We start from the raw sequence: 21,384 nt of genomic DNA, 5'->3' as shown, positions 1-21,384 counted from the left end.
TCATTTTCGATCAATAGATGTCGAATTTAACTTGTTTTGACGGCTATAAGTAAGCAATAAAAGACCAGAGGTGGTGTGGTATATGGCCAATATACTACGGCCAATAGCTGTTCTTAGGACACAGCCCTTAGCCGTGGTAGGCCAACACCTCATTTCAGGGAAATGTCCACAATGGAACTGACATTAGTTCTGTGAGCTTGTGTGGCCTACCACTACGCAGCTGAGCAGTTGTAGCTCCTAGATGTTTTCACTTCACAATAACATCACTTAGTTGACCGGGGCAGCTCTAGCAAGGATAGACATTTGACCAACTGACTTGTTGGAAAGGTGGCATCCTATGACGGTGCCACGTTGAAAGTCACTGAGCTCTTCAGTACAGGCCATTCTACTGCCAGTGTTTGTCTATGGAGATTGCATGGCGGTGTGCTCCTTGATTCTATACACCTGCCTGAAACAGGTGTGGCTAAAATAGCCAAATCCACATACTTTGTATATATAGTGTATTTAATTTCCTATACACTTGCAAAAATTCCTAAAAAACATTTTCCCCCTTGTCATTATGGGGAATTGTGTGTAGATGGACAAGAATTCTTGTTTAAATACATTTTGAATTCCAGCTGTAACAATGTGGAATAAGGGGTTTGAATACTTTCTGAAGTCACTGTAAACTATTGGATGGTGACATGCTTATCGGACTTCCTTTACTCGCAAAATAAAGGTTAGATGATAACCTGGTTACAAAAAGATCCCACCATGTCAAACTGGAACTCTTATCTGTCAGCATTCATAAAATTGTAATTATATATATATATATAAATCACAACAGATGATGGAAACAGGACGCTTTGGTACAATTTTATGAATGCTGACAGATAAGAGTTCCAGTTTTACATATTACTATAATCACAAAACTGTGGATGGAAACATGGTTTATGACCGAGGTGTGTTTGTCCCACCTACATTATTAAGATGAATGCACTACGTCACCCTGGATAAGAGGCTGCTCAATGACTAAAATGTAAAATAATATGATGCCAGAGAGCTCAGACATGCTGATGGTAATTTTAATACAGAGTGGCTTGGAGAAGAGACACAAGAACAAAATACACAGATGCTAATTTGTTTATTTATTTAAAATACAGAATATTTGCATTTAAAGCAGAAGCAACTATGCTAGGGGTAAAAATCACAAATTCTGTCATTTGATTTCACTGCTATTTGAGAGCAAAAATAAAATAAAAACAAAAAAAACACATTGATCTCATCTAGATAAAAGTAAAAAAGGTCAAATAATTTTTTTAATCATAAAGACCTGGTGACCGGATGACGTTGGAAAATGAGCTCGTCTATTGATTGATAATGAGTAGACGATCAATCAACAGACTCCTAACAATATGAAGGTCTCCAATTAGATGCAGCAGGATCAATACATTCACAAGGACATTGTGATGGGAGCTAGCCACTGCACGGCTCTGTCTGGTGCTAAACGACTACCAGCCCGACACAGAATGGAGTCCAGTCATGACAATAGACACTCAAAGCAGATTAAAAAAAATATACACAGATTATTTCCCTTAAAATAGCAAGGTTTCCATCCAATTGGAGACAGAATTTAAATGCGAATATTCTAAAAATCTGCATAAAAACAATCTTCATATTTTTACTACCTGGGATGAGTTTCTATAAATTGACTTGTTGAGGATAAAAGAATGTGCATGATGGACACAGTGAGCATAATAACTTTTCCGCTTAAATTCCAATGTAACGTTAACGAATAAAAAAAAATAAAAAAAGTTAAATGGGATTCCATCTTCTTTTCAACTCTGCTGACTATAGTGAATGTGCCCACTCTGGTCTTGGCACGTCTGCACTAGCATCCAGCTCACAGATACAGTGCGGGTATCGTCTACATGATGACATTATTATGGACAAAAGAGTGAGATCATTTTTATTTGTCAAAACGGCAGCCAAGCATCGATCATCAAGTCACCAGAATAAGACCCTCAATATTTATTGGAAAGGAGCATCAAGCTCGTCACTGTGCACTTTATGCAATTTACCGGCATTAAAAGGTTGGATGGAAACCTGGTTAGTTTTTGTTGTATTTTCCCCTTCACGTGGAGGAGCATGGAATGAGTCCATTCAAAAATATATTGCTCAAAAAAATAAAGGGAACACTTAAACAACACAATGTAACTCCAAGTCAATCACACTTCTGTGAAATCAAACTGTCCACTTAGAAAGCAACACTGATTGACAAAATTTCACATGGTGTTGTGCAAATGGAATAGACAACAGGTGGAAATTATAGGCAATTAGCAAGACACCACCAATAAAGGAGCGGTTCTGCAGGTGGGGACCACAGACCAGACATGAATCCAATTGAGCACATCTGGGACATCATGTTTCGCTCCATCCACCAATGCCAAGTTGCACCACAGACTGTCCAGGAGTTGGCGGATGCTTTAGTCCAGGTCTGGGAGGAGATCCCTCAGGAGACCATCCGCCACCTCATCAGGAGCATGCCCAGGCGTTGTAGGGAGGTCATACAGGCACGTGGAGGCCACACAAACTACTGAGCCTCATTTGGACTTGTTTACATCAAAGTTGGATCAGCCTGTAGTGTGGTTTTCCACTTTAATTTTGAGTGTGACTCCAAATCCAGACCTCCATGGGTTGATACATTTGATTTCCATTGATAATTTGTGTGATTTTGTTGTCAGCACATTCAACTATATAATGAAAAAAGTATTCAATAAGAATATTTCATTAATTCAGATCTAGGATGTGTTATTTTAGTGTTCCCTTTATTATTTTGAGCAGTGTATATTGCTCATTGACAGGGTGACAATTATCTAGTTGTGACGCCAGATTACTACCGTTTAGCATAAGCACTGCACAGACTACCGTTTAGCATAAGCATTGCGCAGACTACCGTTTAGCATAAGCACTGCACAGACTACCGTTTAGCATAAGCACTGCACAGACTACCGTTTAGCATAAGCACTGCACAGACTACCGTTTAGCATAAGCACTGCGCAGACTACCGTTTAGCATAAGCACTGCGCAGACTACCGTTTAGCATAAGCACTGCGCAGACTACTGTTTCGCAGAAGCACTGCACTTGTGGAGTTTCAGATTCTGTCTATTTGCATAGGCCTTCCCACAGATGTCACACACGAATGGTTTGACACCCGTGTGCACATGTCGCTCGTGATATTTTAGATGACTCGACTGGGTGAACCTTTTCCCACATTGATCACACTCAAACGGTTTCTCCCCTGTGTGAATGAGCATGTGAGCTTTAAGAGTAGGATTGCTGAAGAACCCTTTCCCACAAACGCTACATTGACATGGTTTCTTCCCCGTGTGAGTCACCATATGATTTTTTAGGGTATAACGTCTTGGAAAAACTTCCCCACAAATCTCACACTTGAAAGAAGGCTTTTCTTCTCCGTCTGTGTGCGTGTTTAGTTTATGTATGGTTAGGGTTCCGGACTGGGTAAAACTTTTCCCACAAAGGTCACAGTGATATAGTTTCTCACCTGTGTGCGTTATCTCGTGTCTTTTGCAATTACCCGAAGAATGAAACTTCTTGCCACAAACGTCACAAGAAAAGGGTTTTTCTTCCTTGTGTCTCCTCATGTGTTTATACAGATGGTCTCTTTTGGCGAAACATTTGCCACACACGTCGCAGACGAAGCGTTTCTCTGGCGTTTCTCCAGGGTGGCTGGCTACCATGTGCTTTCTGAGAGCGTGTCCATTGTTGAAAGGTTGGCTGCATACAGTACAGCTATGATCCTTCTCTTTATGAGTCATCATATGGGTTTTTAAGGACACGGAGGTGAAGAACGTTTTGCCGCATGTCTCACAGCAATACTTCCTCTCTCCGGAGTGTGTTCCCTGGTGATAAGACAATCCTTCTCTGGTCTTTAAGACCTTTGGACAGGAAGAGCAGCTGAATGTCCTCTGCTTTGCAATGCACTTGTGCCTTTCCCCTACAAACTTTTTTTCACAAACCGCGCACGTGACCGTTTTCTCCGTTTTGTGACGTTTTTTGTGCGACTGTAAAGTACATTTCTGGCGAAACACCGCGTCGCAATCGGTACAACTGAAGGTGTTCTCTTGGTGTTTAATGGAATGTTTTGCTAGCTGTTTCGCCAGATTAAAACCTTTCGCACAATGAGCGCATCTGTAAGATTTTGTATGGGACTGAAGGTGTCTCGTCAGATACCATTTCTCCTTGAAACATTTTCCACAGTGGGAACAGATGAGGGGCCCCTGGTGGGCACAGATGAGGGGCCCCTGGTGGGCGGCGTCTGCAGAATCTCCACATTGGACATCTTGATCATCGCCATCCCTACCTGCGTCTTGTTTGTCTGGGTCCGAAGCAGATCTAGGTTGAAGAGAAAAAAGGTTAAGACAAGAGGATTCTAATATCCCATAACTCTTTGCATTAAAGAGGAATTCTTTTTTTTTTTTTTTATCAAAAAAAGGGAGCTATGCTAGTTAGCAACAGCGCTTAATGTGTTTATTTTCAAAAACTACCATATGGAATTATTAGGGTTGTCCTAACCTGGGTATCTTCAACCTAGATGCAGATGGTGCCTGAGGGTCAAGGTCCTCACCCTGGCTGGGATCAACCTCAGGGAGCCATTCCTCATCTGATGAAGGTGAGGGCAAGGGGGCAAGGCCTAGGTAATCCTCCTGACTATCAGACCCAGAAGATCCCTCGTCTGTAAAACAGAGAAGATCATTGTGGTTGTTGCTGTGCGGAAGAAAAATCGGAGATGTAACTGGTTTCAGGAAACTAGGCATATGGCTCGCGTCACTACTTCACAGGAGAGGCATTTGAATGCAAATAAATGTTATTTTTTCATCAAAAATGTGTTCTGAATATTTCTGGAATAATTCTGGAATATATTAACTTTCATTTGCCTTAGTAACAAACTTGTATGCCATCTGTAAATACAATTGTTATATTAGAAGCCTAGATGGTTTAGTCACAGAAAAAGAGGGGAACCTTCTCGCTCGCCATACTTGGCTGCGATAATGGATGGGCTGGACATGCCGAGAGATGAGTTCTGATTGGTCTGCCATGTAGCACACTTGTGTCTATAACATGAGCTGGTCAGTATGTGTAGGTACTCCTTTCGAGCGCAACTTTAAAAAATTAAAAAAAGATATCACGTAGTAGAACTACAAAAGTGTTGCTCTTCACTTTCTGGAGGACCGAGTTTTGAAATCAGTGGAATTAGGAGTATGATAGCTACGGAGATGCAGAAAATTCTGCCGATTGATTGCAAATGTGCAGACGGAGTCAAAAAAGAGAACACACAGAATGCTGTTGTATAACCGGTCTCTGGATTACATCTTCAAACATCGTGACAGAGAGGGAGAAGTTTCCATCCATGTGTAAGATGGTCTAGCGAGCTACATTTTCAGATATGTTTTATCTTTGCCACAAAGTTGTTTTCATTTCAAGTTAAAGCGTACTGTTAGCTAGCTAACGTTACAAATAATATTACTACACGATTATACACGTATCCAAGAGCCATTTGCATAGCTAGTTATAGCCTAATGTTAGCTAGCTAGCTAACATTGAACTTAGTTGGTTAGATACCCGCAGATTAATGCAGGGTAGCAACGTCACGAGTTGGGATTGTGGTTCATTGTTTAGCTAGCTAGCTACATGTCTAAACAAACAACAACAACAACAAAAAGACTCCGCCGTGCAAGTAATCATTTCACCACACCTTCTGTATCCTGTACAAGTGACAAATAAACATTTAATTTTATATACTATGTGTTTACCAGAGACCAGTGATGTGTAGAACATGATCTGCACCAAACGTTATAGCCTTCAAATGAGGCTATAACGTTTGTCTCATTGGCCTGAATCCAAGTTCTAAAATTCTCCAGTAGAACGCTTTGCTTTTATCTCGTCGCACTCACACGCGTAAGCTACGTTCTGTAATTGGCTCACCATTCACCAGTAAGTAATGATATTGTTGTGAGTTTATTTTCCTGTAATAATGAAGACACATGAGCTAAAGTGAAGATGCTGTCAGCTATATGATATGGTCATTGTTTGATCTGGCTAGCCATCTAACTAACAAGCTAGAAACTAACCAAAATATTGTTTAGAGTGTTGCCTGGTTTGATAGAGTGACATATACCGAATTTTTAAATGGGTGGTTTATTTGTGTTAAAATACACTAGTTATGCTATTTTGGATCACCAGGCAGGTGATGTCATGCAGCCTGTACTTTTTGGGTTTATACTTTATATTCATAACGACAAGTATGATTTCAGACAACAATAGAATGTTCATTATGTCACTGCTACAACTGCCAATAGACAGCCCTCAGTCTTAATCTTTGGTTGTTTAGTACATGGCCTCACATGTGAATCCTTAAAGAGATGGGTGGGGCGAAGGCTTAAGAGGGTGTGAACAGTGCTGAATGGGTGTAGACAAAGAAGAGCTCTCAGTAGGTTTACTAAAACATTCAAGGGCCATTTTCTCAAAAGTGAGATTACAAGTTTAGCAACTTTCAAAGCAGGATTACTTTCCCATTGTTCCTCAACTGTAGTGTATGATATACCATTTTCTAGCTGAGTCTCTACTATGATATACCATTTTCTAGCTGAGTCTCTACTATGATATACCATTTTCTAGCTCCGAGTCTCTACTTTTCTACAATGTAAAAAAATAAAAAACACAATTACAAATTTTACTACATAAGCCGTTCGATCACAAATTATTTAACTGTAGCAACAAGAATATGTACACAATGTTGTAATATAATTGATGTTACATTTATTATTATTATTATTATTATTATATTATTATTATAGGAATAGGAAACTGTACTTGGAACATCCATAGAGTTAAATAGACGACTCTAAATGGATAAAAACCCGTTTTGGCATGGACAATGCCATTAAGGGCTTCCACCATTTTAAAGTAGTCAACTGGGTGGGACTTCCTATGGTTATGGAAGGATCACGATTCCATTCGGGTCATCAGGAGGGATCAGCCAATGAATTATACTCGTGAACAAACATTCCATAACTGCATGTTCCAGGAAAATCACCAACCTTGGCTTTATACCCGTTTAAACAACACAATCTAGGTGTCAATATGCACTAGGGTTGGGCTGTATTCCGTTCCTTTTTTTCTCTCTCTTAACTCCCCAGTCCTTAACAATTACAAGCATACACTAAAAAAAAAACAAACAATGCAGACACCACTATGCTTGAGAAATGTGGAACTCAGTAATGTGTTGTATTTGCACCAAACATATCACTTTGTATTCAAGACAAAGGGTTACTTGCTTTGACACATTTGTTGCGGTATCACTTTAATACCTTGTTGCAAACAGGATGCATGTCTTGGAATATGCGTATTCTGTACAGGCTTCAGTCTTTACACTATCAATTACAATGCATTCAGACCCCTTCACTTTTTCCACATTTTGTTACGTTACAGCCTTAAATCTAAAATTGATTAAATATTTTTTTTCCCCCCTTCATCAATTCCCCATAACGACAAAGCATAAACAAGGCTAGAATTATTTTGCACATTTACTACAAAAAAAAAATCACATAAGTATTCAGACCATTTACACAGTACTTTGTTGAAGCACCTTTGGCAGCCTCGAGTCCTCTTGGCTATGACAATACAAGCTTGGCGCAGCGAGTACAGTCTCGAGTCCTCTTGGCTATGACAATACAAGCTTGGCGCAGCGAGTACAGCCTCTAGTCCTCTTGGCTATGACAATACAAAGCTTGGTACATTTATAGGATTTGACTTGATTTATATTTAGGGAGATTCTCCCATTTTTCTCTGTAAATCCTCAAAAGCTGTCAGGTTGGATGGGGACCGTTGCTGCACAGCTATTATCAGGTCTCTCCAGAGATGTTGGATCGGGTTCAAGTGCGGGCTCTGGCTGGGGTAACTCAAGGACATTCAGAGACTTGCCCCCGAAGCCCCTCCTGCGTTGTCTTGGCTGTGTGCTTAGAGTCGTTGTCCTGTTGGAAGGTGAACGTTCACACCAGTCTGAAGTCCAAAGCGCTCTGGAGCAGGTTTTCATCAAGGATCTCTCTGTATTTTGCTCCGTTCATCTTTCCCTTGATCCTGACTAGTCTCCCTGACGCTGAATAACATCCCCACAACATGATGCTGCCACCACCATGCATCACCGTAGGGATGGTATTGGCCAGGTGTTGAGTGGTGCCTAGTTTCTGCCATACATGACGCTTGGCATTCTGGCCAAAGTGGTCCTTCTGTGGCTCAGTTGGTAGAGCATGGCGCTTGTAACGCCAGGGTAGTGGGTTCGATTCCCGGGACCACCCATACGTAGAATGTATGCACACATGACTGTAAGTCGCTTTGGATAAAAGCGTCAGCTAAATGGCATATATATATATAAAGAGTTCGATCTTGGTTTCATCAGACCTGAGAATCTTGTTTTTCATGGTCGGAGAGTCCTTTAGGTGCCTTTTGGCAAACTCCAAGTGGGCTGTCATGTGCCTTTCACTGAAGAGTGGCTTCCATCTGGCCACTCTACCATAAAGGCCTGATTTGGTAGAGTATGCAGAAGTGGTTGTCCTTCTGGAAGGTTCTCCCATCTCCACAGAGGAACTGGAGCTCTGTCAGAGTGACCATCGGGTTCTTGGTCACCTCCCAGACCAAGGCCCTTCTCCCCCGATTGCTCCGTTTGGCCAGGCGGCCAGGTGGCCAGGTCTAGGAAGAGTTTAGGTGGTTCCAAATGTCTTCTATTTAAGAATGATGGAGGCCACTGTGTTCTTGGGGACCTTCAATGCTGCATACATTTCTTGGTACCCTTCCCCAGATCTGTGCCTCGACACAATCCTGTCTCAGAACTCCTTTCACTTCATGGGGCGGCAGGGTAGCCTAGTGGTTAGAGCGTTGGACTAATAACCGAAAGGTTGCAAGTTCAAATCTGTCGTTCTGCCCCTGAACAGGCAGTTAACCCACTGTTCCTAGGCCGTCATTGAAAATAAGAATTTGTTCTTAACTGACTTGCCTAGTTAAATAAAGGTAAAATATATATTTTTAAATGGTTTCTGATCTGACATGTAGTTAACTGTGCAGTGGTGGGAAAAGTATGCAATTGTAAATGTACGTGAAAGTAAAGATCACTTTTACTTGACTAATTTTCTATTAAGTTAGTCACCCAGTAAAATACTACTTGAGTAAAAGTCTAAAAGTATTTGGTTTTAAATATACTTAAGTATCAAAAGTTTTAAAATGTAAAATTCCTTACATTTTTTAATTAATTTGACAGATAGTCAGCGGTACACTAATGCTCAGACATCATTTACAAATTAAGCATTTGTGTTTAGTGAGTGTATCAGATCAGCGGCAGTAGGGATGACCAGGGATGTTCTCTGTTTAGTGAGTGTATCAGATCAGCGGCAGTAGGGATGGCCAGGGATGTTCTCTGTTTAGTGAGTGTATCAGATCAGCGGCAGTAGGGATGGCCAGGGATGTTCTCTGTTTAGTGAGTGTATCAGATCAGCGGCAGTAGGGATGACCAGGGATGTTCTCTGTTTAGTGAGTGTATCAGATCAGCGGCAGTAGGGATGACCAGGGATGTTCTCTGTTTAGTGAGTGTATCAGATCAGCGGCAGTAGGGATGAAAAGGGATGTTCTCTGTTTAGTGAGTGTATCAGATCAGCGGCAGTAGGGATGACCAGGGATGTTCTCTGTTTAGTGAGTGTATCAGATCAGCGGCAGTAGGGATGACCAGGGATGTTCTCTGTTTAGTGAGTGTATCAGATCAGCGGCAGTAGGGATGACCAGGGATGTTCTCTGTTTAGTGAGTGTATCAGATCAGCGGCAGTAGGGATGACCAGGGATGTTCTCTGTTTAGTGAGTGTATCAGATCAGCGGCAGTAGGGATGACCAGGGATGTTCTCTGTTTAGTGAGTGTATCAGATCAGCGGCAGTAGGGATGACCAGGGATGTTCTCTGTTTAGTGAGTGTATCAGATCAGCGGCAGTAGGGATGACCAGGGATGTTCTCTGTTTAGTGAGTGTATCAGATCAGCGGCAGTAGGGATGACCAGGGATGTTCTCTGTTTAGTGAGTGTATCAGATCAGCGGCAGTAGGGATGACCAGGGACGTTCTCTGTTTAGTGAGTGTATCAGATCAGCGGCAGTAGGGATGACCAGGGATGTTCTCTCCATAAGTGTGTGAATTGGACCATTTTCTGTCCTGCTAAGCATTCAAATGTAACAAGTACTTTTAGGTGTCAGGGGAAAATGTATGGAGTAAAAAAGTACATTATTTTCTGCATGAATGTAGTGAAGTAAAAGTTGTCAAAAATATAAATATTAAAGTACAGATGCCCCCCAAAAACGTATTAAGTAGTACTTTAAAGTATTTTTTACTTAAGTACTTCACACCACTGCAACAGTGGGACCTTATAGACATAGTACCTTTTCAAGTCCAATCAACTGAAGGGTTTAATTATTTGCTGGATATTGGAGGGAACTGAAACACACTGTCGTGCACATCGATCCAGAGCATCCCAAACATGCTCAATGGGTGATATGTCTGGTGAGTATGCAGGTCATGGAAGAACTGGGACATTTTCAGCTTCCAGGAATTGTGTACAGACCCACGACAATGGGCCTCAGGATCTTGTCACTGTCTCTCTGTGCATTCAAATTGCCATCAATGCAAGTGTTAGCTGTCCGTAGCTTATGCCTGCCCATACCATAACCACACCATGGGACACTCTGTTCACAAGGTTGACATCAGCAAACCACTCACCCACATGACTCCATAAACGTGGTCAGCGGTTGAGAGGCCGGCTGGACGTACTGCTAAATTCTCCAAAATGACATTGGAGGTGGCTTATGGTAGAGAAATGAACATGCAATTCCCTGACAATAGCTCTGGTGGACATTCCTGCAGTCAGCATGCCAATTGCACACTCCCTCAAAACTTGAGACATCTGTGGCATTGTGTTGTGCGACAAAACTGCACATTTTAGAGTGGCCTTTTATTGTCCTCGGCACAGGGTGCACCTGTGTAATGGTTATACTGTGTAATCAACTTCTTGATATGCCACAGCTGTCAGGTGGATGGATTATCTTGGCAAAGGAGAAATACTCACTAATAGGGATGTAAACTAATTTGTTTACAACATTTGAGAACAATAAGCTTTTTGTGCGTATGGAAAATGTCTGGGATCTTTTATTTCGATTCATGAAACATGGTACCAAATATGTTCTATGCTTACCTTATGTTCAGTTTTTGCTTCATACTTTCGGCAAATACAATATTTTAGTGGTACAATGATTCTTTACACTATACTTGCTTGTTTTGTCACAAACTGAAATAAAGCAAACTATTCTAATTTTTTTAGTAAACAGCAAATGGTGGAGAGGTTCCTTCATAGAGCATCTTTCAAATTCAGGCTGTAACAATAAAATGTGGCTACGGTCAATGAGTGTGAATACTATGTGAAGGCAAAGCGATCTCTCTATCATTCTCTATGCATTTCCCAATGCTCCTACAGACTCTGATGGGACAGATACAACTGTTGTGTCCTTTTAACTTTCTCTTATGGGAACATCCACAACCACAAATGAACGATCAATGTAAAAACAACCACAAATGACTCACCCTTTACGGCTCCTTTTTGAGTCGCAAGTGCTTCTCTAATATCTCCTGGACAGATTATAATTACACGTGATTTTACGTCTGGGTTAAGCAAGTTTACTGCATCTCCACCACTTGTGCCTTCTCCACCAGTCTTCTCCACCGCTGTCATCTCCATCTCATCCACAGTCATTAGTAATGATATTTTCTCCATCGAGCTTTTACTCAACACTTCCATGAATGATGCAAACTTTATCTGAAAGATTAATAATAACAACAATTGACTGAATTACTGACACCGTCACTGACCATTCAAAATACACACTCACTGCCTGCCTCGTTTGTAACATATCTGAATAAATATATTCCAGGGCTATCCAACTCTGTTCCTGGAGACTTACCCTCGTGTAGGTTTTCGTTTCAACCCCAGTTGTAACTCACATGAGAATCCGGAGCGCTAGATTAAGGTTGGAGCGAAAACCCCACAGGACGGTAGTGCTCCAGGAACAGGGTTAGAGAGCCCTGTTATAGGTTAACGTTAGCTAGCTAAATGTTTTTTTTTTTTTAATTGATCCATAGAGAATGACAGAGGCCTCTAGTAGCCAAAAGGACGATTTAGCATGGGCAGTGACATTGAAGGATTCCACCATGTAGCCTGCGTGGGGTTTCCTATGGGTTGTGGCTTCAGCCTCAATGGCGCTGCCCATGCAGTCACAAACCCTAGTGTGGCAGATATATATATATATATATAAACTTGAGTCTTCTATCCATCTCTACGGTTTGATCACAGATAATTGGTTTGATGGTGCACTTCTCACTCACTTTGTTGGTTGTATTCACACGCTCCATTTCTCTCTTCAGGAAACGATTGTCTTTATTCTCCAAAACAGCAGCACACACGTCGAGAAGTCGCCCCATCTCGCTAACTGTTGATTCAACTAATAACCCCATGATTTGGGATAACTGTGTCTGAAATATATCTGTGCTCGCCATGACTGCTAGCAAGTTATCTCCGAAATAGCCGACTTTGAAAATATGTAGTTTGCTTCTTTTCCGCTGTCTAATGTTTCCGGCCTTACGCTGTATTATTGTCCGAAATGAAACGCAATCGAGAAGAAATGTTCCTACCATTTTCCCGTAACATTGGGTGTATTCACTAGGAACCAACCGAAACGGCGAGGGACCTGCCTGAATTAGTCCAGTAGAAAGTCTCATTTTCGTTGCAAAACGTATATTACTAATCATTGCAGCCCTGGTGAACACGTTGTATGTAGAATTAGGATACACAATGCGCTCCTATCAGTGGCGTTGAATTTGTTAGATAATTAAACATACGCATTTGTCATAAGTATTTCAAACTAATTCCGTGATGTATTGAAAAATACACATATTGTGAGCTGACAAAAATTAAGACAATGGTGTTGTTCACAGTGTTACCAAAGCCGGATGTCAGCTGCGGATAAATGTGGTTGTCTTTATATTCTCATACTTCAAACGTAGGCCTTTTGTTATAATGCTGCCACAGTTAAGACTAGAGTCCGCCTATGTAACAATTACGAAGTGGACAACCTGCCTCTGTTTTGGATAACGCTGAGGGATATGTGCCTTGAGAAATGTAACCACTCTCAAATTCATAGACAGAGCTATGGATGCAAAGACTGACCATCCATGATATCAAAATGATAGTTTAAACCATGTTTTGAAGCGAACATAGTGTTTGTTTACATTTACATTGTTTACAAACATTGGAGTGAAACAAGCTTTTGGTTCAATCTACAAGTACAGGAGATGAGCTAAGCTCATGAAGCATTTATACAATATTATATTGTATAAATATCATACAATAGAATATATCATGAATTTATAAATCCCAAAACACATGTAGAGACTAAGGATTCTAGCTTTTAAATTAGCATAGAAAATATTGTAAACTGCATTATTTTTGTGTCCAACTGTTCTCCACTGTTTGCACTGACCCCGGGGCGGCCTAAATCATTACTCTAGTCCAGTCTCCAGATGATAATCTCAGTGATTAATAACAGTGATATGTCATACAGTTTCCAGTTATTAATAATCCAGGATTAGATTGTCTCTAGAGCATAATGGGTATGTTTCCCAGACACAGATTAGTCCAGAGCAGGACAAAAAATTGTTCTCAATATAATATTTGATTGTATTCAGGACTACTCTGCGACTGGGAATCCGACCCAATAGGTCTACCAGGGACAGAGTATTTATTGTAATGAACTACATTTTTTTTAGTGGGTACCTTACAAAACAGCATTTTAGAAGAGTGTTTTGCTTTTAGAATAACGTAGTTATTATGTCACACTTCAAGAAAAACGTCAGTCTGGTACATCAATGAGGTGCTTTTGGGCGCTGCAGTAGGTTTTCTGATTGAATCAATATTCAATTTGGCTGAAAAGAAAACAAAGAATGCACAAGTTTGAAAAGAAGAGATGCTGCACCATAAGCAATTGTTTTTTCAACATCACTGGCTGATAGGTTGAGTGTGTGTGTGTGTGTGTGTGTGTGTGTGTGTGTGTGTGTGTGTGTGTGTGTGTGTGTGTGTGCATGCACGCATGTGAGTGTGTTTGGGTGTGTGAGGCTCAGACCCTGCATTGAGAGGAGAAGATATCTGTCATTGGTATGTGAAATATGATTATGGAATATGGAGGGCCTCTCCTGATAGGTTTCACTGGTTTTTATCTATCTTCTACAGATAATGAACTATATTTATGATCAGAGGCTTACTGGTAAGAGTTATAGCTCACAGACATCTGCATACACATACAGTGGAACAATAGTGGGTGTTATTAATATCAATACAAAATGCTTATGATATATTGTCATGACTTTTAGGAACTACTGGTGTGGGCAAAAATGGAAGTCCTTCAGCTAGTTCTGTAGAGCATTCAGGCCTCTAAATACATGGTGTGTGTGTGTGTGTGTGGTAGATGGGAAACGGAAGGTTGTAAACTACATAATGACTCCAACAACAGTTAGTGCTTTAATCGCCATGTGTTTTGTAACAGAATGGTGCTTCTGTGAGGTTGCTGTTGTGTTGCTAATTATCACGTAGCTCTTGTAATTATCTCTAATTGGGGTCAAAGCCTCTTGTTTAGTTCTAAAGCGTGTGCATGTGTGTGTGTTTGTCTGTGTCTCTGTGTGTGTGTGCGTTGGTATGTGTGTGTCAGCACCTCTCAGAGAGAGAGAGAGAGAGAGAGAGAGACATTCTCCACAGCATTTCAGTTCCATGCTCCATTTAATAGAAGACAGTTTTCATGAATCATTATTTGTTTCTCGACTGGAGCCGAGCTGTTATTGAAGTCCACAGTCTTCTCTTTCTCACAGTATCCTTATCTTTTAAAGCTTAGCGAACAGGAAATGAAATGACATGTCAATACATCTGTCTCCTGGGTTGACCCATGCTGACCTTTGGTTAGTCAACAGTTAAGAGTTTCTTCATGCCTTAAATTGCACCAACAAGGAGCTTTTAAAATGAAATATGTGGGGAGCTGGTACATCTATGATTCACATGAAATATTTCATACAAAATATGAATGACATATGCACATTCAAACTTCCACCCAGCTCAATAACCCACTCAACACATTATTTCTCCTCGATTCTTTGGCTCAGGGCTGGCTCCAGACATAAGCAATTGCTCAGGGGCCCCCTGCCACAAGCAGATTGACATAAAGTGTAGTCAACTTTGATCTTAGGGCAGACATAATATGGTTGGTTTAGAACAAATCTGTTTGGTTATTAAAAAGGTTGATGGGCGGAGTTTAACAGATGCACAGTTTGTGCAAGCATGGCAGAGGTTTGAAGTGAGAATCTTGAAAATACAACTTTGAGTTAGTGTTTTTATTTTTTTTAAATGAATAATTGTTGTGTTACGGTAGTTAGACAAATGTGACAATATCTCTTAGATACAACTGGTCTGTTGACTTGAAGCAAAGTGTCAAATGTAGCAAGCTAGCAGCGACTAGCTAAACTAGTCAGTGCAAGTTCTTAGCCTCTTAGCTACTCATGTTGAATGAATAAATAGAGCTAGCTGGCTAGGTCTCAAATATACAAGTAAGTCAGCTAACATTTGCTTTATTGAAATGTTAAGTTGAATAAGGTTCATGAACTTAAATAAAATAAGTAATGGACAACTATGCTGCCGCTGGGGCAGCAAAGTTAAATGCTAAGCTAAACAGAGCTAGTTGGCAAGCAAATAGCTATTTCTTACTAATGTTGAGTCATAAAATATAGCTAGCTAGCTAGGTCTCAAATATTCCAGTAAATGAGAAAATGATAAGAAGCAAGTATAATTGGTAAGATTAATTTTAATAAACTACAAATCGGAATGCTGATCCAGGAGCATTATTGTTAGTTTGGGTGAAGATAACCATAGGATATATTTTAGATACGTATTGCATGAATTAACAACATTTGCTTGAAGTCTGCCTTTAGGGCACAAAATTGATCTTAACCCAAACTAACATTACTTCGCCTGGGGAAGCATTTAAACAGCGCATTCCAATGGCTTCCCCGAGGACAGTAAAGACTCTGGTATTACCTTTTGTGCTTGAAGTGCCCTGATGGCCTCAAGTGATCTTTTCAAGCTATCTTTTTCAAATGTCAATACAGCAAATGTTAGCTGACTTACTTGTATATTTGACACCTAGCTATCTAGCTAGTTCTATGTATTAATTCAACATACGTAGCTAAGAGGTTGCTAAATGCCTAGCTAGCTTGCTTGCTCTGATTATTTTAGCATGTTGCTGCTAGCTTGCTACATTTAACTTTTTTTGCTTCAAGTCAGAAGACCAGTTGTATCTTAGAGATATTGTCACATGAAGTCTGACTATTGTAACACAATAATAATTTTAAATTATTTTCAAACTTGTAATTCAACATTTCATTTACAAGATTCTCAGTTCAAACCTCCACCATGTTTTCAAAAGTTGTGCATCTGTTAAACTCCACCCATTGACCTTTAAGAAACCAATCGGATTTGTTCTGCCACAAACCAGTCAGATTCTTTCTGCCCTTAGAACAAAGTTGACTACACTTCATGTCAATCTGCCGTCTGCAAAGGCAATAAATAAAAAATATATACAAATGTGAAACTCAGTCGAGGTCACAACTTAGAGAATAGTACAATACACAAGTCACAATGTGTTTGCGCATTATCAGTTTTTCTCTTGTTATGTCAGTCACTCAGTTAGCTATGTCAGCAAAAAAAAATGTAATTATTAAGTTAGTCTAGCCAGCTAATCATAGCCGAATACCGACGGGGCACACATGGCATGTGCCCAGGGGCCCTGACCTCAAGTTTAAAGGCTTACTTGTAGGTTCCTTCTCGACAATAAGAAATAATACAAGATGAGAATACGAACATAAATTAAATGGCTCAGTAAAATATAATAAATATTTTAGCATAAGTATAATACAGGAAGGTACCATTTATTGTACAATAGTTACACCTGTAACAGGGAGGGGGCAAGTTTTTAAATGGTGCAGTATTAGCTATAATAAATAAGGGTCTGGTAGCAGCAGTTGTGATGATGATAAAGATGTGTGTGTGTGTGTGTGTGTGTCTGTGTCTGTGTGTGTGTGTTTGCATCTGCAGGGTGCATGTGATGCATCTACTGCAATAGTGCCAGGGTAGTGGGTTCGATTCCTGGGACCACCCATACGTAGAATGTATGCACACATGACTGTAAGTCGCTTTGGATAAAAGCGTCTGCTAAATGGCATATATTATTATTATTATTATATTATTATTATAGAGCAAAGTTGAATGTCCGCTTGCCACGTGCTTGCATACTCTCTCTTACAGCTCCCTGCCGTCAGGCTCATTCCTTGTGGTGAATCGAGGAACAGCTTCATGTACAAGTTTCCCCTTGCCGATACAAAGCCTCTTCATGACAAAGACTCCTGTCGGGCCTCCTCACAGCTGCACAAGTTAACTGGTTGTCTTGAAAGTCTAGGCTAACCGGCAGGTGATCTCAGAGCAGCAGTGGGCCCCAGAGATGCATCTCTACAGACAGGGGATCTCAGAGCAGCAGTGGGCCCCAGAGATGCATCTCTACAGACAAGGGATCTCAGAGCAGCAGTGGGCCCCAGAGATGCATCTCTACAGACAGGGGATCTCAGAGCAGCAGTGGGCCCCAGAGATGCATCTCTACAGACAGGGGATCTCAGAGCAGCAGTGGGCCCCAGAGATGTATCTGTACAGGCAGGGGATCTCAGAGCAGCAGTGGGCCCCAGAGATGCATCTCTACAGACAGGGGATCTCAGAGCAGCAGTGGGCCCCAGAGATGCATCTCTACAGACAGGGGATCTCAGAGCAGCAGTGGGCCCCAGAGATGTGTTTGTACAGGCAGGGGATCTCAGAGCAGCAGTGGGCCCCAGAGATGCATCTCTACAGACAGGGATCTCAGAGCAGCAGTGGGCCCCAGAGATGCGTCTGTTCAGGCAGGGGATCTCAGAGCACCAGTGGGCCCCAGAGATGCGTCTCTACAGACAGGGGATCTCAGAGCAGCAGTGTGCCCCAGAGATGCGTCTCTACAGACAGGGGATCTCAGAGCAGCAGTGGGCCCCAGAGATGCGTCTCTACAGACAGGGGATCTCAGAGCAGCAGTGGGCCCCAGAGATGTGTTTGTACAGGCAGGGGATCTCAGAGCAGCAGTGGGCCCCAGAGATGTGTCTGTACAGGCAGGGGATCTCAGAGCAGCAGTGGGCCCCAGAGATGCGTCTGTACAGGCAGGGGATCTCAGAGCAGCAGTGGGCCCCAGAGATGCGTCTGTACAGGCAGGGGATCTCAGAGCAGCAGTGGGCCCCAGAGATGCATCTGTACAGGCAGGGGATCTCAGAGCAGCAGTGGGCCCCAGAGATGCGTCTGTACAGGCAGGGGATCTCAGAGCAGCAGTGGGCCCCAGAGATGCGTCTCTACAGGCAGGGGATCTCAGAGCAGCAGTGGGCCCCAGAGATGCATCTCTACAGGCAGGGGATCTCAGAGCAGCAGTGGGCCCCAGAGATGCATCTCTACAGGCCCACCTCTGTTTGGACACATCCTGGCAGCCATCAACCACTACCCCGCTGCCTTGTGGGTTAGTCAGGCATGACAAAGGCTAGGGGAGAACACCCTGAGAGAAAAGCAGCGTGCTGGCGGCCCGCGGTAGGCGGATGTGGACAGACTGGGGAATCCGGAAGCCTCCTACAGGTGTGGAAGATACTGGTCGTCCTGGGTTTCCCCCCTTGCCACTGGAATTCACCTTCCTACAGGGAGGAAGTGCTGTTGGAGATTGCACACCCTCAGCTGCACTTTAAATAACTTCCTTTGTGCAGGTATCCACTTCTGACCTCAGGTGAAGCCATCAACTGTGAAACCAGACTAAAGTCTGGTGGCGTTGGGGTATCCGGTGATGGGGGCAGGAGTGAATGCACCGGAAGCCCTTAATCAGACCCCTGCACGCCAGCGGCACAGGACTATTATGGTCGTCAGCGGTTGGGACTTGAGTGGCAGCTGCTCTCGGCAGACCCCTGTATGACTGAGCAGCCCTATTTAGGAATCACACTGCTCACCCCAGCTGGGGAGAGGCATGGAAAAAGTGGCTTAAAAATGGCTCACTCACTACATCCTGGATAGGCTACCGCACCTATCGGGTAGTCGAAAAATGCTAAAGAAAATAATTCCCTTGAAACTGGAGACATGGAACATCAGAACTCCTTTGGAAAACTGACGATAATAGCGATTAGGCCCCATCGGAGAACAGCTTTGATTGCTGCAGAACTAAGGCTCTTCAACATTGACATTGCTGCCCTGAGTGAGAACAGGTTCCTGGATGAAAGGTCCCTGAAAGAGGAGGGAGAAGGCCTTATCCTGGAAAGGTTTACCCTCCAGGTGGACAACATCAGCACGGCGTGGGACTGGCAACTAAGAACAGCCTTTTACCCAGCCTTCACCGAAACCACCTGTAGACATAAATGAAAGACTCATGTCTCTCTGTATAGACCCTAGCCAAGATGTGGGTGACTTCAATGCAAGGTTGGGACAGAACAACAGGATATGGAGTGGAGTGCTGGGTAGGCATGCTGTTGGCCAGGTCCATGAGAACGGCATGAGGCTGCTAACTCTATGTGCCGAGCACAATCTCATCGTTGATGACTGTGTTCTTGTGGCGCCGGAAGAGCTTCAGTCCGTGAGGGTCTGTGAGGTTGTGAGGGTCTATAGGACTGTCTATCAACACCCCCAAGACAGAGGTGGTCTGCCAATGGAGATCCTGCCCTCCACCCATCATGCCTGTCTTCACCATTAAACACAAATCACTGGCAAATAGTCCCGTCCTTCAAATACCCGGGCAGCAGGTTCAAATTCAACATAGGATCGAGCATTAACTGCTTTCGGGGAAACTCAGGAAACTCAGACGTAGGGTCTTCCACAACAGGGATCTCCACCTCCACACCAAAGTCTCCGTCTATCAAGCCGTCTGCATCACCACACTTCTTTACAGCTGTGAAGCCTGGGTCACTTACAGTCGGTCGCCACAACGAGCAACTCGAGTGACTCCACATAAGATGCCTGCAGTGCACCCTGGGAATCACCTGGTGTGACCATGTTCCCCATACAGAAGTACTTGCTAAGACCAACTACAAGAGTATGGAGGCCTTGGTCACCCAACATCAACTACGCTGGCTTGGGCATGTCATTAGAAGTGCTTGCCGCAGAAGATCCTGAATGACCAGCTTCATCTTGGCCGGCGGTCCGCAGGGGGGCAGATGAAGCATTACAAGGACCAGCTGAAAATGTCGCAGATTTTTTTTTTCCAGTGACGGGGTGTATATCTGTGTATGTCTGTGTGGGTCTGTGTGGGTTTGTGTATGTCTGTGTGTGTGTGTGTATGTCTGTGTGGGTGTGTGTGGGTCTGTGTATGTCTGTGTGTGTGTATGTCTGTGTGGGTGTGTGTGGGTGTGTGTGTGTGAGTGAGCGCATGTGTGCTAAGGTGTGGAGAGTCCATTTAAAGTGTTCAGCAGTCTGATGGCTTGTAGATAGAAACTGTCTCTGAGCCTGTTGATATCAGACCCCGTGCTCCGATAGCATCAGTCTGACGGTAAGGGAGTGAAGAGCTCATGGCCGGGGTCTGTGGGGTCCTTGATGATGCTGCGGGACATTCTTAGGCATCGTTTCAAGTAGATGTCCTGGATGGGGGAGAGCATGGCCCCAGTGGCAAAATTGGAAGAATTGCAGGAAATTAGCTGTGAAATTGCACTTTTGTTTTCTCTACCATATGGCAAAATTAGTGAAATTGCATGAAATGTGTTATAAAATTGCTAAACTTCTCTACTCCCCGTGGCAAAATGTGTAGAATTGCAGGAAATGTATTTTAAAATGTCAATTTTTCTCTCTCGCTTAGGGCACCCAAATAGCTTTGGTGGCCAGTGTTTTTGCAACGGTGTTTTTTAATTAAATTGGCTTAACATGTATTGTTTACAGACGAAATGAATGAAGGGTCCATGCAGTATTAGTTATGACCAGTTGGTCTGACAGATTATGCTTTAGAGTGCTATAAACCAGGCAGGGTAGTGATGCACCCAATGGGACAGGTTCAGCACGGCTGCCTTTCATAGCTGTACAGGACAGGTTCATGGCTGCCTTTCATAGCTGTTCAAGACAGGTTCAGCAGTATTTAGAGATAATGATATACTGATAGCACAGAGTAGAGATACTGATAGCAGAGATATCA

At 42.6% G+C, this 21,384-nt stretch overlaps 1 protein-coding gene across 1 annotated transcript; it reads right to left on the bottom strand.

The window, feature by feature from the left end:
• Window positions 1-1,106: 1,106 nt before the first annotated feature.
• LOC118376698 (oocyte zinc finger protein XlCOF6-like) lies at window positions 1,107-12,839 on the bottom strand. Its single transcript, XM_035763443.2, has 4 exons — window positions 12,464-12,839; window positions 11,666-11,897; window positions 4,577-4,736; window positions 1,107-4,396 (listed from the first exon to the last, which is right to left on the bottom strand). The coding sequence occupies exons 1-4, from the start codon at window positions 12,770-12,772 to the stop codon at window positions 3,100-3,102; spliced, it is 1,998 nt and encodes a 665-aa protein (XP_035619336.2). The 5' UTR covers window positions 12,773-12,839; the 3' UTR covers window positions 1,107-3,099.
• Between the last annotated feature and the right edge of the window lie 8,545 nt (window positions 12,840-21,384).

Source organism: Oncorhynchus keta, chromosome 8 (genome assembly GCF_023373465.1).
Source record: "Oncorhynchus keta strain PuntledgeMale-10-30-2019 chromosome 8, Oket_V2, whole genome shotgun sequence".
Lineage (NCBI taxonomy): Eukaryota > Metazoa > Chordata > Actinopteri > Salmoniformes > Salmonidae > Oncorhynchus > Oncorhynchus keta.
The sequence above is the reverse complement of the archived record's forward strand: the minus strand, read 5'-3'. Positions and strand labels throughout refer to the sequence as shown.

Bases quoted from the DNA above. Each gene is read 5' to 3' on its own strand.
- LOC118376698 (XM_035763443.2), bottom strand. From the start codon at position 12,772: ATGGTAGGAACATTTCTTCTCGATTGCGTTTCATTTCGGACAATAATA. The intron at 4,737-11,665 runs GTGAGTCATTTG...TCTGTTTTACAG, and splicing joins TCAAAAAGGAGCCGTAAAGG to ACGAGGGATCTTCTGGGTCT. The intron at 4,397-4,576 runs GTTAGGACAACC...TCTTCAACCTAG, and splicing joins TCTAGGTTGAAGATACCCAG to ATCTGCTTCGGACCCAGACA.